At 37.9% G+C, this 17390-nt stretch overlaps 1 protein-coding gene and 1 pseudogene across 4 annotated transcripts in view; both read right to left on the bottom strand.

Annotated features, from left to right (window-relative positions):
• Positions 1-17390, bottom strand: part of SESTD1 (SEC14 and spectrin domain containing 1) — a 107002-nt gene that overhangs the window by 24114 nt on the left and 65498 nt on the right. For 2 of the 4 annotated variants that reach the window (XM_075530366.1, XM_075530365.1), the window contains exons 4-9: positions 14506-14596; positions 10627-10740; positions 6576-6689; positions 5383-5480; positions 3580-3618; positions 2477-2532 (exon numbers count right to left, since the gene is read on the bottom strand). In XM_075530366.1, coding sequence (XP_075386481.1) covers positions 2477-2532; positions 3580-3618; positions 5383-5480; positions 6576-6689; positions 10627-10740; positions 14506-14596 — 512 coding nt within the window. The remainder of the gene's footprint in view (positions 1-2476; positions 2533-3579; positions 3619-5382; positions 5481-6575; positions 6690-10626; positions 10741-14505; positions 14597-17390) is intronic. The other 2 variants (XM_075530367.1, XM_075530368.1) reach the window with 2 other exon arrangements.
• Positions 4549-4663, bottom strand: LOC142425228 (small nucleolar RNA SNORA2/SNORA34 family; annotated as a pseudogene).

The raw sequence follows: 17390 nt of genomic DNA, 5'->3' as shown, positions 1-17390 counted from the left end.
GCTGAGAGTCGCTGTAGCTGTGGGAGCAACTCAACAGCCACCAACAACATGCAGTTTAAAGAGACAAACTGGCACGTGCTATGAACACAGACACATCATCGGGAAATTCTTGTTATGAGCAGATCCATTACCCAGAATACTGAGCCTACCAGTCCCCATTCTCTGTAGCACAATTAGCTACACTCTGGGATTTCTCAGTGATAGTGCTAATCTATGTGGTATTGTTGTAAAATTTCAGTATTAAGTCATACTTCTTTTTTATCTGTACCTTTCAAAGAAAAGTTGACGCTAACACAAATGCAGGATTAAATTTAAAGGAGAGTTTTCATTTCTGGTACAAAATAATACGTGGACAATCTCTCTTCATAGAAAGCTCCACAACATATGAATGGAATCTTGAATGGCCATGCTAGTATAAGAACTACACTCATTTATAGCAAACTTGTGGAGAAAATCTACTTACTCAGATATGAAAAATTAAAATTATAAAGTGGTCAACATCAAAATTATAAGTGAATCAACAATTTTTGAAGTGACCAAGTTAAACTTGTTTTACGGAATAGCACATTCTGATAACCATGTAGGTGCTTATAAGAATGATTGTCTTTGCTTCGTCTTTACACAAATGCTATATATTCAAATGGTTCCAATATATAAAAATAGAAATTGTGTTATAGCCTAGAGGTATTTCCAATTTCGAACAAAGATCTAAGACTGTCCGAAACCTCTCCATTGTACAGACTGTTCGACACCTCTCCATTTTGTATTCCTGTTGAGCCCTGCTTTGAGTCAGCAGCATGCATACAAAAAGAAGAGAGTTATCTACGAGGTTAATTTTAACATACAATTTAAAAAATCTTCTCAATTCAATGGCTTGAAATAAAAGAATTTCAAAATTTTAGGTAGGGTTTTAGAGTTAATGGAAAATGGAATTAAAACACAATAGAAACTTTGCCCAAGCTCTTTAAAGCCCCTATGTGTATGTACGGGATTTAACTCTAGGGGGAAAAAAATCTTTACTAATAGATCTACTATGCCTTATAAGTATGCAGGGACTACGATTATTTGTTTACTGAGAAAGTAAGATCTCTGACATACTGGGAAAACTTCAGACAACCGAATTAATACAGGAAAATGCAAAATGGATTTTGTTACTCTTTCATTGTATTTTATAACAGAACACCTGTTGTACAGATTTGAGGAAAGTCTTACAATCAGAATACATTTTGCTGGTTGTGATCCTACTTGACCAAGGTTACCCATACCATTTTCTCCGTGGCTATCATTTCCATTAGAGTGGAGACACACATACAAGAACACACTCTGTAACCACGCTGCTGATGTCGCAGTGCCTACTCAACTGTAAAATAAGGCCTAAAGGGCTTATGTTTTACCCCTCAAAAGTATTCCCATCTTAAAGTTGAGATCATAATAGCACCAAAGTCACAGGGTGGTGGTGAACGGTTAAATGAACTTATACGGGTAAAATGCTGAGAACAGTAAGATAAACTACGGGGCAGGTGGAGGAGGGGATGTTAAAATGAAAAAGTATTTCCATTTAAGAGCACTTGAGTCTATTCGTGAAACCACTACTAGAAGCTATGTGGGCTTGAATATACCTACTAAGCACACTGAACACTTACTCTGTGCAGAAGGCTATATGCTACATGCTTTTACTCAGATTGCTGTTCAGTGGGTTTATCTAGTGGCCTCAGAATTCAACTTACTTTGAGCTATGGTGAAAGAACTTAACTTTATCAAGTAATTTTATGTATTTAAATCTTGACCCTCTGAATTACAAAATAGGAAAAATAACACTAATGTTTTCAAAGGGTTCTTGAAACCTCCACGCCCCCACCCTCCACCCCAAATCCACCGCCAGTGAGTCAATTCCCTTTTGGAGTGACAATACGGGAGTAGAACTGCTGAACAAGGTTTTCCAAGAATGTAAATCTTTATGGGAGCAGATCGTCTCATCTTTATCCCACGGAATGACTGGTAGGTTTGAATTGCTACCACTGCAACATATAACTCACTATACCACCAGGGCTCTTTAAAGGGTTATTAGGAGAATTAAATTTCTTTTATAAAATGTCTCTAGTAAAATGCTTGTCACATAACCAGTTTTTTTTAAAACATTAGCCACCATTACCTTACACCATCCTCATAAACCAAAAACAATAATCCATAGCAAGTTGATAAAAAGTCATTTCTATCTCCATTTCAACAATACAGATATAAACTCAAATATTCACATATTTCAAGGGGGAAATATATCATTTTTATTTCAATACATAAAAAATCATTAATTAGTACAGTTATATTAAAGCACAAAGCATTTGAAAAAAGGTCCCTCAAAATTCTAGCCTATCTACCTGTTCATCTGATATTTATAAATGACCCAATCACTCTATGACTGTTTTATGATGTTAAGATTATCACTAGTGAATGTGTGTTTTGCATCTTATCATCTTACCTGTCTGAAGAACAGTTTCAGGATCAACTGATAGAAGAAAGTTTAAATCCACAGACCTAGAAAGCATCAAAAGAAGAAATTTGAGAAGCTGTATTTCTAGCACATAAATTGGCAAACTATTTTATATATACATATTACACAAATCAAAACATAAAAACAAGCTAAACTCCCTGCTATCAAAAGGATCCCAACTCATAGCAACCATACAGGACCAAGCAGCAACGCCACAGGGTTTCCCAGGCTGTAACTCTTTATGGGAACAGACTGGGACACATTTCCCTTCCAGAGTGACTCATGGGCTGGAACCACCTACCTGTTGGTTGGTAGTCAAAGAACTTAATCATTGCACCACCAGGGATCCTAATTTATCCTAAGCATAAGGAAGCCCAAGTTAAAACAAACAAACAACCCAGTGCCATCAACTCAATTCCAACTCATGGAGACCCATAAAGAGGAGTTACTCCAAGAACCTGGAACTGTGCTGGGGGGAGTAGAACTTTCTTAGTAGACGCTTTGCTCACTAGGTGAGCATCGAGCAACTCGCTCTGAGTGAGGGCATCCAGGGGCGTTGCCTGAGAAGGTTCTCTCTGGTCACAGTAAATTTTTCATATAAGCAGTTTCGCTTGGACCTCAATTTTTTGTTTTTGTTTTGTCATGGCTGATTTAAGGGAACAGTGTGCGGCTGTGAAATTTTGGGGGGAAACTGCCACAGAAACTATTGGGAGGCTGTACACAGCTTACAAGGACACCACTGGGGGGAAACTCAAGTGTACAAGTGGTTTTCGCATTTCAAAAAAGGTGAACTGTAGAATGATGACAAATCCTACCCCGAATGTCCGTCAACTTCCCCGAATGGGCAAAAGTGTCAACTTGTAATGCACTTGGAGTTCATTCCCCCAGGTCAGACTATTAATCAAGCCTTCTACTCAGAGGTTCTGAAAAGATTTGGTAACAGTCTGCAACCAAAAAAGGCCTGATTTGTGTCAGATGGGTGGACTGGTTTTGCCACAACAAATGAACCTGTTCCTGCAGCCATCTCAGTGCACCAGTTTTTTGGCAAAAAGCGGCATGCATGCCTTTCTCGTCCCATGCACCTTACTCACCTGACCTCGTTTTGTGCGACTTTTGTTTTGTTTCCACGACTGTAGAGGGTCATGAAATGACAGCGATTTGAAGATGCCAGAGAGGTAAAGAAAAAAATGAAGGAGGTGCTGTCAGCCATCCAAGCAGATGAGTTTGAAAAATGTTTCCCAGAATGGAATCACAGATTGACAAACGCATTAACTGCAATGGTGAGTACTTTAAAAGTGATATGGTTGTTTTGTAAAAACATTAAAATACATAGCTTTGCAAAAGAATTGCAGGGTTTTTGGGGTACCCCCTTGTAGGTTTCAAAATCTGTGACTGTATAGTACCCAAAACTGTAACATTAAAACTGCATCCAACCATCCTCTAGCAAAGTTGTACTTTTATCTAAAGCAACCATTGCTAGCTGAAAATATTCTGTCTGCGGTACGACTCAGAAGGCAGCAGGTTTGGATAGCTGTTATTACTGTTTTATTACCCCACCTCATAGGAACCCTGGAAGTGTGGTAGAAAAGGCATTGGCCTGCTAACAGCAAGGTCAGAGGTTCGACACCACCAGCTCCTCCAGCTAGGAGGAAGCAAGCGGAGCGTTCTACTCCCGTAAAGAGTTACAGTTTCAGAAACCCACAGGGCAGTGCTACTTTGTCCTAGAAGCACAGAGTTGGGACTGACTCCCTGGCAGGGAGTTAGGTTTGGTTTGTGGTATTTGCGACTTAAACTAGATTTGCTTATACTTTTTAAAAAAATTTTTTTTAATGTTTTCTCATTTGAAAGAAGTTCACAAATTCAAGCAACAGTGCTGGCCATACAAAGGGGCAATACTCAAAGCAGGGCCACAATTCACACCTGTCAGGTTTAGGCTTAACTGCCCCCCCCCAGTGATTTTCTTGGTAATTAAATTCAAAAAGCATTATCATTCTAATGACCAATTCAAACTCAAGGATCCTGGTTAAGACCACAATTAACAATCCACAAGTTAGTGACTCAGATGTTTCTTTCTAATGAATTGACCATTACATTTCCAAGTTCTGAAATGGCCAACAGACCATAGGAAGACATTTCTTTAGGCGTTGCTTATACTTTTTGCCTTCAATTTTCCTAATGAATATTTACTTTTCCAAGGACCAGTCATCTTATCTTGAGATCAGGAAGAGTTAATTTGCCTCCTTTTAAAAAAGAAATGGGTTGGGGTGGGGAGAGGGGAGGAATTTAGCCTACCAATACAAAGATGAAAATTAACTAGCTTGTCAAATTAATAGAAATGATAAATGTAGTTAGTTACATTTAGGAAATACAACAATTACTTGGTCCACTGTCATAAAACACTGAATTACGCCAAGGTGAGCTCATGAATATCACATATTTTGCTATTATAGAGAAAGTTCTACAAACTAGACATTTAAGTATTCATGTATTCAAATAAGGCTATAATTTTATTTCAAGTCGCAACCTTTTTCTTATTCTTTAAAGCAAAGCAGAGCTCTTAAGAGGTAGAATGCTGTTTCACTTTGAAAACGTCTCTGAAAACATATTCTTTTAAACATGCTCAGATCAGTGTTACAGAACTATAAATATATAATTCATTCAAGAAGGCCCTTTGTAAAAAGAAACGGATATAAATCAATGAATGTGTTCTACATGGAATGGGGATGCTCAGAGTGAAACACTGAATTAAGCTTTCGTATGTCAATTTTGATTGAATGGAGTCTTGTTTACCTACTTCTTTTAAAGGTGTGAGTACCTTTCTGTGGGGTGACCAGCGCGCTTCTGCAGTAATGGCAGCTTTGTCAGAGTAGGATTGCATGACATTTGCCACCTACCTTTCTTTCTCTCGCTGGTCTCCTTTATCACTTCCATTGTTAATCAAAGCAAGTTCATCTAACAACGATGTAGATTCCTTTGTAAATTTCTCAAAAACCTACAATTGGAGATTTTATTAACACACTATAAATAACCGCAGGTGTTAGTACATTAAGTGCAACAGTGTTAACCAGCCAAGATTCTCTTTCCATCCCTGAAGGCACTCAGTGCAATTCCGCCACAGCACCCGTATACCCAGAGAACACAAACTGCTTCCTGAGACAAGGCAATTTAAGTACATTGCAAGATATTCTAAGTTTACATGAAGACGAGTTCATTTTTATTCTTGAGTCTCTATGAGTAACATTTCCACCAATAAACTACACAAACATTACTTGGACCAGTTCTGCACCTCTACTTCCAGTTACAGAATATTGTGATCCTGACATTTCTGTAGGTCATTCTGATTACATGTGAAAGAGCTGCAACACAAGCACATCCATCCTCATTGCCATTCATGATTTCTGACTCCTGGTGACCCTACAGGGCAGAATGGAACTGCACTCTTGGGTTTCCAAAGCTCTAAATCATTAAAGGCCACTGTCACAGCTGTCTACTGGGGCTCACAGGGGCACTGCCTATGGGAAATGCTACTCCCTGCGGAGAGGCTGGGATCACTCAGGGAGGCTGCAAAAATCAAACAGCTATACTTTGTCCTGGACTGTGGGCGAGAGTAGAAGAGTTTCTAGTTGTCAAAGGGAGCTGAGTAATTTCTTTTCTGAAAGAGGACAATGAGCCAAGTGAGTGTGGGAATCCACACTTTAGGTGAACAACAAAGTGCTTCAACCACTGCACCACCACCGTTCCTTAAATACAAGCATGTAGCATAATTAAATGTGCTAGTTCTAATCTGAATTCTTATAATAGATTTCTTAAATAGGGATATTGGCTGGTTTAAATTTATGCAACAATGTGGACACACATTTGTTCAAATATTGTGCAAAGACTACCATTCGTTCTTAGATAACTGAAGATTCCTTTATTCTCCAAAATTATTAGTATATAACCCAAATTGAGCTAGTTTGCAGCTTGTTCTTTCAAAAGTATATGTCCCCATAAAACAATGTCTTATTCCGAGCAGCAGATTTCAGAAGCGTGACCTGAGAAAAATACATTTTGAGAAATGAAAATCAAATCATTATTATATACCAACCAGTCTCTTATTTAACCAGTCCATGTGATCATAGGTGAGACTCCCACCAAAATCTTCTGTTAACTGGCACGGTTCTATATAACGAGTCAGTTTATTGGCGGACACTAAAATGACCTAAAAGTAAAAAGAAGATAAACACTTAGCAAATCACTATTCAACATCCATGTAAGCAATGAGGAGATGAAATTAGTTTAGAATTTGCAATGTTGTTTTCAGCTGACGCACGATCATTTATTTACTTCATATAATTTAAAATCAACTCAATAAACTGATATCTGCTCAAAAATATTAAAAACATAACACATTTAAAAGACAAGCGATCTAAGGGCCCAGCTAATTGTTAAAAATTAACATTAATACTTCAACTTCTTTAATGTAATGATCCATTCTAAAAAAAAGTCACATGGCCTCAAATTTAGCTAGAAGAGCTACTACAGTGATAAAAACCCATTAAACTATGACATCAAACATCTACACATTTCTAAGTTTCCCTAACATTCCTCTTGACTCCACAGTCACAACCACACAACACAAGCCAGGGTAACACAAGCCAATATTGGTTTGAGAATCAGAAATAAAATGGAAGGCAATTAAAGAATTAATAAATGCAATTGCACAATCATGTTTGATCTAAGTGAACTATGAATTTTTACAATGTCTGTAGAACTTCTAATAAAATGGGGGGAGATAAATGTGAAATACACCTATTAAAATAATGCTAAACTCTAAAGATTTTAAATACAAATTATGAAAGCACCTATGAGACCACTGTATACATACTAAAAATTGCAACCAGGATACAAATAAATTCAAAAGAAAATACATCTGTAGAAGAAAGATAATCAGATGTAAGTGTCAATCCAAAATGATAAGTGGAAATTTGAACTTATAAAAAGACTTGCTTGATAAAGAAAAGTAGTAGGGCTCAGTTTCCACATAAAATATAGATATTTGAGCTTCATTCCTACCACAAAATAATGAAAGACCATAAAATCTATGATTTATAAATTTCCTGGGGTCAACGAGAGAGAGAGAGAGAGAGAGAGAGAGAGGACTTTACAAGGAAACCAAATGAAATGGGAAAGAGATAAATGGCGAAGGAAGTCTGAGACAGGATGACTACAATGTAACAGGAGCCAATTATTTCAGATGATGAAAGTATCTGGGTTGTTATGAAAGCTACAATTGTAAGTTTTTTACAAACTGCATAATAAAACTATAAAATAAATTTTATGTAATTAGTACTTCAATAAACTTGCCTTAAAAAAAGGATAACTTGTTGTAGAACAAAATTAAAGAAAATACAATTTTAATGTTAACTCCTCAGAAACATCAGCATATAAAACGTAAGGATAAACATCACCCACTTCTGTGGGGTCAAGTCCACTTACAGCAACCGTGCCTCGTTAAGGGCTGTGAACCTTTACAGGAGCAGACAGCCTCACCTTTCTCCCAGTCTACCTGACTGTCCTGGGCTAAGACGGGACAATTTATACTCAACAAGAAGTGCAGTATATTCAAACAGTAAGCATGTCTCAGTCAATGAATTAAAATTGATAAGAAATCCTCAAAATTAATATGCTAAAAAACTAATTTACTACAAACACCAGTAAATAAAAGGAAGTAGTGAAGCAATTATCTCAAGTTTCATTAAATAAAAACACCAATGAGCAATCAAATAGCAAATAGTGTGGGTTTCTTTCAAGAGAAATATATAGACAAGGGAAAAGAGACGTAGAACATCATTATTTTACGATCTTTAAAGAACTGTGGGATCAAGGTACTGAACATCAATGACTGCTATCACACAAAAGAAGATAACCAGATATGCAGAGACCCAGGACCAAAGAACACATCACCACCAGTAAATTTCTCTCTCAATTGCCACTCAATCCATTGACTATTGCCTGGATAGGGAGCCCCGGTGGTGTACTGCTTATCCTTGGGTTGGCTAACCACAAGGTCAGCAGTTCAAAACCACCAGAAGCTTGGCAGGAAAAAGACAAAACGTTCTATTTCCATAAACAATTAAAGTCCGAGACTGTATGACTCTCCCCTGCTCTATAGGGTTGCTCTGCATCAGAAAAGGCCCGACGGCAGTGAGACTCCCGAATAGTCTGTACATAGAAAACCTCACACGTGAGTACCAGGAGACACACACAAGAATGCCTGCTGCACCATCATTCCAGATGGCAAAGGAGGAGAAATAACCAAAATGCCTCACAACAGGACAAATTGTGCTGATTCATATAATGGAATATTATTCAGCATAAAAGAATGAATCAATTACATCTACTACAAAGCACAATTAATCTTAGACATATAACGGTAAGAAAAGCAAATCAATGAAGATCAAGTATGGAATTAAGTAAAACTAAGATAATGTTTAAGGATATACACGTCAATGGTGATAAGTCTCATTTCACATACTCTTCTGAATCCAGCTTGAATTTCTTGCAGCTCCATCAATATATTGCTACAACCATTTTTTATTACTTAAACAATGTATGCAATATTAGTGATAGTGTTCAATAATTTCTGCATTCTCTTACATCTAACATTATGCCCTCTTTGAAATTGGCATAAATATGGGTCATTCTAGTCGGTTGGCCAGTTAGCCGTCTTCCAAATTTCTTGGTACAGACAGGTGAGTGCTTCTGGCACTGCAATGAGTTTGTGAAACACTGATCAACTGATAAACAGACTGTCGGTTCCTGGAGCCTTGGCGTTCACTCATGCCTTCAGTGCAGCTTGAACTTTTTCCTTCAATACTATTGGTTCTTGGTCATATGCAACTTACTGAAATGGTTTAAGCTCACCAGTTCTTAAGGATACAGTACAGTGACTATATAATTCCTTCTATTTTCTTGTGATGCTTCTTGTACCATTCAGTATTTCACCCACAGAATTCTTAAATAAAGCATCTCAAGGTTTACATTTTTTCTTCAGTTCTTTCAAGTTGAGATCATCTGAGTGTGCTCTTCCCATTTGGTCATCTAACTCCATGTCTTTGTTCATTTCATTATACTACTTTGTCTTCTCCAGTTGCCCACGGAAATATTCTGTTGAACTCCTAATACTTCATCATTTCTTCCATTTGCTTCACCTATTCTACCCTCACGAGCAAGTTTCAGAGTCCTTTCTCACAGTCACTTTTGTCTTTTCATTCCTGTTTTGAATGACCTCTGCTTTCCTCGTGAAAGATGTGCTTGATGTCATTTCACAACTCATCTGGTCTACCATCTTCAGTGTTCAATATACTCTTGAGAAGGTCTCTAAAGTCAGTTGGGAGATACTAAAAGTGGTCCTCTGGATTTAATTATCTTCATCTTAAATCTGACCTTGTATATGAGCAGCTGATAGTATGTTCCACAATAGGTGCCTGGCCTTGTTTTGGGTAAGGATACTGAGCCAATAAAAATGGCTACAGTGTTGTAAGGTCTAAAGTGAATATTTATTATTTGATTCTTGTAAGACTTCATACTCTTCAATGCTGCCACATTTTTTTTTAAGCAATGAAGTTTTGGCTAGCTCTCAAATCTCCTATGGGGATGCTGGGAATTAAGAGGTTGTGGAAGGGAAAACATGGAAAATGTGGAAGAAAAAAAATGGTTAAAATGAGTATGTATTCCATCTTAGGGCTTCTTTCCAATATAAAATGACATATACTTCCAAACAATAAAAGGAAGACTGAGAAAGTGAGGTCAGTGATAAAGTATGGACAAATTTTCAAGTACCAAAAAGCAAACTAGATACCTTTAATTCCAAAAATGTCTAAAAATTGCCTAGTATTAATAAGATGTCCTCCTGGTAATGAAATAAAGAATTTAAAGGTTCTACTTATTCAAAGGCATTAATTAAGAAGGATATAAATGAAAACAGAAACTCTTTTGCAGTGTTTGACAAAGATTCATAAGTTGATTAAGAAGTATCTGAATAGTCACTGTTTAGGAGTTCAGTATTCTGTGGTGAACAAGTCAAAATAATACCTGGAAAAAAATTATTATTTAAAAATATATATTTATTTTGTTTTTTATTAGAGTATATTTACCTCAAAGCCAAGTCTATCTTTTTCTTTCCAAAAACAAAAATGTGTTACTTTTTTATCCCAGAATTCATCTGGCTTGACTACACAAACAAGGGACACCTCAGCTGGAACAACATTCTATAAAACGGAGAAAAAAATTCCAAGTTACACATCCAAAATAAATAATGTGCTAAAAAATAAATTGCTAATTATTCATGATTAGGCTATGTAAGAGACCTTTAGAAAAGAATTAAAATTTTTTAAAATAAAGGGAACACTAAAAATTCAAAACATATATGTCAGTAAGAAACATAAAGACAAGTAGGTTCAAGAAAAGATTTCAGATAAACAATGTAATCAGACCATATATGTGAATGATTTTTTTGTGTGTTTTAATGAATCTCTCCTGGAAATGTGTTAGACTGAACTGCAAGATATAACATTTAGCTAAGGAAACAATTTGTTTTTTTTTTATAATATGGAAAAATGTTTTATTTCTAAAACAATCATTTTAGGTAATTTCTTCACACCAGAGAAATTATTTCTCTTACAATATAAACTTAATGGTCATTGTTTAAAAAAAAAAAGACTAAATACTGCATGATTATTAACTTGAAGACAAAGAGGCAATGTTGTGTAATATAACTTCACATTTACTAGATTGTGCTATAACCTAAAAGAGAATATAAATTAGCATCTACAGAGTTAATATTCCACAAATATTTTTCAGCAAGTCCTATATCTTTAACAAATATCTTAAGTCTAATCTGGATAGCTGACATCCCCAAAGTAACCGGCTTTTTGAAATCATTTCTTAAACTGCCCTGTTTGAAGCCTTCTCACATCCAGAATAATGTGCAAACCTGCCACCAAGTCTACGAGGCCCTCTACTCAGGACCCATCAGCCTTTACTTAGTAACTGATCTCACCACACTATTTACATTCACTTTTCCCTGGCCACTGTCTGGATTGTTCTTTGCCCTATACCTCCAAGAAGAGAATATTCTAGTCAAATATCCTATCTCTTCTTTAAGGCCTTCATTGGCCACATGAAAGCAGGACCACCTGGCTCAGTCTCCGTTTACTGCTAATCACGGCACTTATCAGTCTGTGAGTATCACATTATGTGTTAACTAAGCTGCTTATGGTCTGATTCCCCACGTAGGATATGAACTTCCCAATGGCAAGTGCTTTATGCATCATGTCATGCACATCTCCACGCTCTATGCCAATGCCTAGAGTATAGAAGATGCCCTATGACTATTTGTTGAATAAATGAGCCCTCATTAATAAGCGGCTCATACTTCCAGTTACAGGAGTGTAAACTGAGCTCAGAGAACTAAAATAATCTGCCCAAGATCACAGAGCAAAAAAGGAAAGCAGCTAGAACAGAAACCAGATCTAATTCTATATTCTCAACCAAGGTTCGCTCATCTTCTGAAAGGGCCAGCAAGTACATATGTTAGATTTTGTGGGCCACACAGTCTCTCAACAACTATTCAACCCTGCTGCTGCAGTATGAAGACAGCCGCAGGCAAATAAGTACATGAATGCAATTTTTGAGTTTCAATAAAATTGTTACAGAATCACGGCACCAATCAGTGCTCTAAATCACAAATAATACCCCTGAATTATTATAAGCAGTGATAATTATTATCACTATTAATTAGGAGAAAATACAAGACCTTTTGACATAAACATGTCATTTGGTATGTCAGAAATCTGGTGGCCCTGTACTTACTGGGTAATGAAGAAGGTGAGAGTAAATTCATGGCTGGAAAATTCAGTGTAAACCTAAGAGGTGCTCAGATGCTGAACTGTGGGAGAGTTTAGTTAAAAAATTGCTAATACACTTTAGATTTACTATTTCAAAGAAACTGACTATTCAGCCTGTGAACTTCAAGGGGAACTAAGCCTCTTATTGTAGAGAACACTGGACAAAGGCAGGGCCAGACCTAAGCACTGGGCTCCCAGACACGTAGGACCAGTACGTTTGGAGACAAAATCAGTGAATGACGTGGTAGGTGGACACACTGTTTGACTATTGGTACACAACAGGTCATTTCAACTTGCTGAAAATGTTAACTATGAATAAATCCAAAAGTTGTTAAAATACCTATCAGAAAAGAAATCGCAAGAGGGGATAAAAGCATCCACTGACTGTTCTTCAAAACTGCCACTGATCAAAGGTCCAGCTCAAACAGCAAGTCCCAAACAGCTCATCTGTGACACAGTTGAATGACAGGATGGAAGGAAGAACACAAGGTCACAATTAATGGATTTCTCACCTAATAGTTATTTTAACAACCTTTACAGAAAAGAGTTCATCTTTAGGGTTGGATTATAAAAGAACTGAAAATATATTTCACTAAAAAAGCTACTACAAAATACCAACCTGTGCTCCCTTAAAAACTGGCCCTCCAGAGGTTAAGTCCTTTCTACCACAAAAGAGTGTTTGTAATGATGACACCTGGAGGCCACAGACTGAAGGAGGATGAAGTAATGGGCAGACAATGGGAGGACCAGCTCAGCTGTACCTACTGCTGGTAACAGACATGGTATCATGGTCAAAGCCAAAGTCCAGGGACAGACTGTGCAGAGCTCCACCTGTTCTCCAAGAGAAGCTGGTTCATATTTACAATCCTGGAGCCTGTATTGCCCTCTGGGGATAACAGAACCTGCTTAACATGGTTGTAAGAGTAAAACTCAATGAAATAATTAAGTAGCAAGTTTAGCTCAGTACCAAAACTCTTTCAAGCACTAAAACTAGTTATTCCCACCTCTCTAATTCTTTTCCCTTACTCCCACTCCTCTAGTTCCTTTATGCTACTTTTCCTAAATAAAAGTTAAATCACTTAAGAATTATTCTTAGTATTTAAAATGTTAAATTATATCCCTTTCGTGAAACCCTACAACAGCAATGATTCCTTCTCAGATTCTGTAAAATTTGCCTTTCTTTTAATTCCACTGGCAATTATCTTAGTGAATGGTCAAGTTACTGACACCTAGTAATTTTTCCTGGCTTTCCCTCAACTCACTTCATTGTAGTCCCTTCATTTTTGCACCATTACTGACTCAATGTCCCTGCCAGGAATGTCCTTCTCACTTTCTCTCATTTAAAGTACAGATTCCTCTTGTTAAATCACTTAAAATGTATTTTCTCCTGAAGTCTTTCCACCTGAACCCAGGTCCGTGGTAACAGTCTGCCCTACTGCTCCACTGTTTCACGTTCCCATGTCAGATCATAATGCTCCAACTACTTTTATGTTAAACCAACAAAGGTTTCATGGGTACCTAGTACATGCAAGGCACCATGGGAATACTGTCAGAAACACAGAAGCATAAAACAGAAATCTGGGATCAGCTATCAAGGACTTTTTAATGGTAGGTGTTTATTAAATAGTCATCTGTGAGCTAATAAAAGTTCCCGAGGACACAGTCCATTAGGAAATCCCTTCAGGATCACAGTCTTTATGCATCCTGGTGCTTTTTGGAGGGAGGGAAGGAGGGAGGGACTAGCAGAGAGAGCACCTTAGGAATGCTTCAGCCAGCACACAGACAGTTCTCCTCTCTATTCTTTAGTGTCAGGGTGACGTGGAGCAGGGAGGGTGGTCTCACTACCACAGCACGCAGTACTCCCCCAGGGAGGCCAAACACGCTCGCTCGACCTCTGAGAGTCACTGGCCTATGCGCTTAAATTACATAAACAGTACATTTTAGATCATTTAAAACCCATTAGGAAAGGGTCGAGATCCATTTTCTTATTTACATTCTGAATTTGAGAGAACAAAATCTAATCAGGGCCTGACAGCAGTCCATGCATTTTCAGCACGCACAGTGCTAGAAAGAGACAGGCGTGCCACTACCCTCAGGGTCGGTTGCCGAGAGTCAAGGGGAAATTACCTGCAGCATCAAGACGACAGTTTTCACCACGTTCCACTGGGATTTTCTACCATCCACGATCACGGTAAATCCTCTAGCCTTACACTTTTCACTGAAACAAAACAAGTACAAGAGATTACAACAAACTTTAGATGTTCTTCTGCAAAATCCTAAAAAGTCAAGGTTTAACGCTTAACCTTACATGAGAAGTCATCCCACCTGGTTGGGTTTACACATCAGTAAGTAAAGCTCGTCACAGAATTCTTATTTTTTTTTAATCTGGAGGAGAGGCTAAAGCTAATTTACTAAGACAATCACTCTAGAAGCATGGAAAGTCACTCTCTGAGGTGAAGAACAATCACAGCAAGCAGGTCAATGGAAGACCCTGCTTTGCTTCACCTCACAATGGAACTCCAGTGTGCAAGCTCTGCCTTGCCATCAGCACTATGAACGTTTGTAAAGAAAGAGCAATTATTCTACACTTGAATGCACATAGCCTGACCTATCACAACTTTCACTTGGTCAACTAGTATTATGCTGGCTGTTGGGAAGTGTGTTATACTGGATTATTCAAATTATTCAGAGATTTCGTAAATAAACACTCACCCAAAGCCTACTAAACTAAAATGCGCATCTGTAAGGAAAAAATACACGAGAAAGCCCAAATCTAGAGTTTAATACTGTTATTTATAAGACTCGATTGAATTAAAGGACTTTAATGGTTCTCGATTCAATACAACAACTTTGCTTGGCATAGTAGGGAGCTGGTAGTGAGAGTTCTCCTCAGCCAGCTGCTTCTATGTGGCAGTTGCAATTCCATAATTTTCTATTTTATTTTCCCAGGAACTTTTGGAAATTCCTCATACTACGGAAAAGGTAAACAGAAGTCCTCTTCCGATAGTGCTAAAGGACTTCTTGATCCCTCCAACTATTCACACAGTCCCCAAAAGCGCTTGGAAAGTGCTTGGACAGTGGAGGCACAGTCCAAGGACGATGCTGCCAAAGATTTACAATGAGAAACAGGATCTGTGAGGCAGGGACAGAAGCTGAACGTACAAAATAAACAGAAAAGTACTGAGAAGGACAGACTGTGAAAGAGATGTCCACAAACCTGCATGTAAATATTAATTCACAATAGCAAAAAATAAAACGTTAAGGGTTCAATCATCCATCAACTGAGGAATGAACAAACAAAATGGATTAGTCAGGCAGTGGGATATTATTCAGTCATAAAAAGGAATGAAGCACTGGTCCAAGTGGCAAATGAACAAGTCCTAAAACACTGTTAAGTGGGAGCAGGCCAGCAGAGACGGTCACATGATGTATGTCTCCAGTTACAGGAAATACCCCGACCAGGCAGATCTGTAGTGACAGAAAGTAAAAAAGGGGCTGCCAAGGGCTGGGAGAGGGGAAGAGGGGGCAATCAGTGCTGGTGGGTACAGGGGCTTCTTTTGGGACTGATGGAAATGTTCTAGAATTAGGTAGTGGTGATGGTTGCAGTTCAACCTTTCACAAATATACTAAGAAACACAAAATTATGTCATTCAAATGGGTGAGGGCTTTTGTAAAATCATTTTATTGGAGGCTCATACAAATCATCACAATCCATGCATCCATCCAGTTGTACATATGTAGCCATCATCATTTTCATTCTTTCTTTTCCCAGAACAGATATTTATTGAATGCAATAAATGCTATTGATATGCAATAAATATTTATTGAGTGCTACTTGATGCAAGGTCCTGCACTAGACCTGGAAAGGGAGTAATGGAGTTGCCCTGTCTCTAAGAGCTCACAATCTAAGGGCCGGGGAGGGGAGAAGCCAAGCCCACAAATAGCTCTAGTGTGAGGCTGGGGCCACCATCATTTTCAAAACATTTTCTTTCTACTTGAGCCCTTGGTATCAGCTTATTTTCTCCTCTCTCCCCCACTCTCCCTCCATCATGAATCTTTGATAATTTATAATAAAAAAATTCATGTCTAATGGGTGAGTTTTTTATGTCACTGTTTTAAATACTCTTATCTTTGGACTTGGCCTCATAAGATGAGACCTACTAGGTTTTGTCTAGGGAGGGAAAGGTGGGGCAATAAAAGTAATCTCTTCAGGGTTAGCAAGAACATGCAAATACCTGCTGGGAAAAGTCGATGGACACCTAATTGCTAGCTGTGGGCTGAGGTAAAGAGGGAATTCACCCAATAAGACACACTCACTGGAGATCGCTAGGACTGAAAGTAGCAGCAAGCCTGGGAGACTAGCCAAGGGAGGGTGGCTGGCTTCTGGCAGCTAACTCAGATGACTACGAGCCTTTGGATGGAAACTCTCAGCAGCTGTCCCGTGGGGACTTCACCTCAACGGGGGCTGGGCCCAAGACATGATGACATCTCCAAAACCCACTCGTGCTTTCTTGCCACTGGCATCTGCTTCTCTGAGATAAAGGTGCAGCTGTTATTTTGTTACACAGTAAGTTTTACACAAACAACACATTTATATTTCAAAGAACACTGTAATGCATACATTAAGATTTAAAAAGTTAATGACACTTGCAAATACCATCTGTAGTGAGCTTAAGGGCACGGAAGTCTAAATTTATCTTTCAGAGTTCTTAAAAGCACCTTTTACCATCATTTTCTCACAATTTACTAAGTTGGACTATAAGAATACACACAATCTAAAAAAACTATTTCAAAATTGCAAGATCAAGAGATCTTTCAACTACTTAAAAGGAAAAGGAAATACTTGTGTTACTTCACTTCTATAAATACAGTGGTGGCTGAGGCTTTTCTTAGCATCAACGTATTTAATTTAGAAACATGTTATGCCCTCTTAAAGGACACCCTGAAGAGGCTGAACGTGCTATGCAATTAATTTGGAATTTACATTCCTTTATTACAGTTGTCATTTTTAT

Source organism: Tenrec ecaudatus, chromosome 13, assembly GCF_050624435.1.
Source record: "Tenrec ecaudatus isolate mTenEca1 chromosome 13, mTenEca1.hap1, whole genome shotgun sequence".
In the NCBI taxonomy this organism is placed as follows: domain Eukaryota; kingdom Metazoa; phylum Chordata; class Mammalia; order Afrosoricida; family Tenrecidae; genus Tenrec; species Tenrec ecaudatus.
Note: the sequence above shows the minus strand (reverse complement) of the source record. Positions and strands in the feature narration are given on the sequence as shown.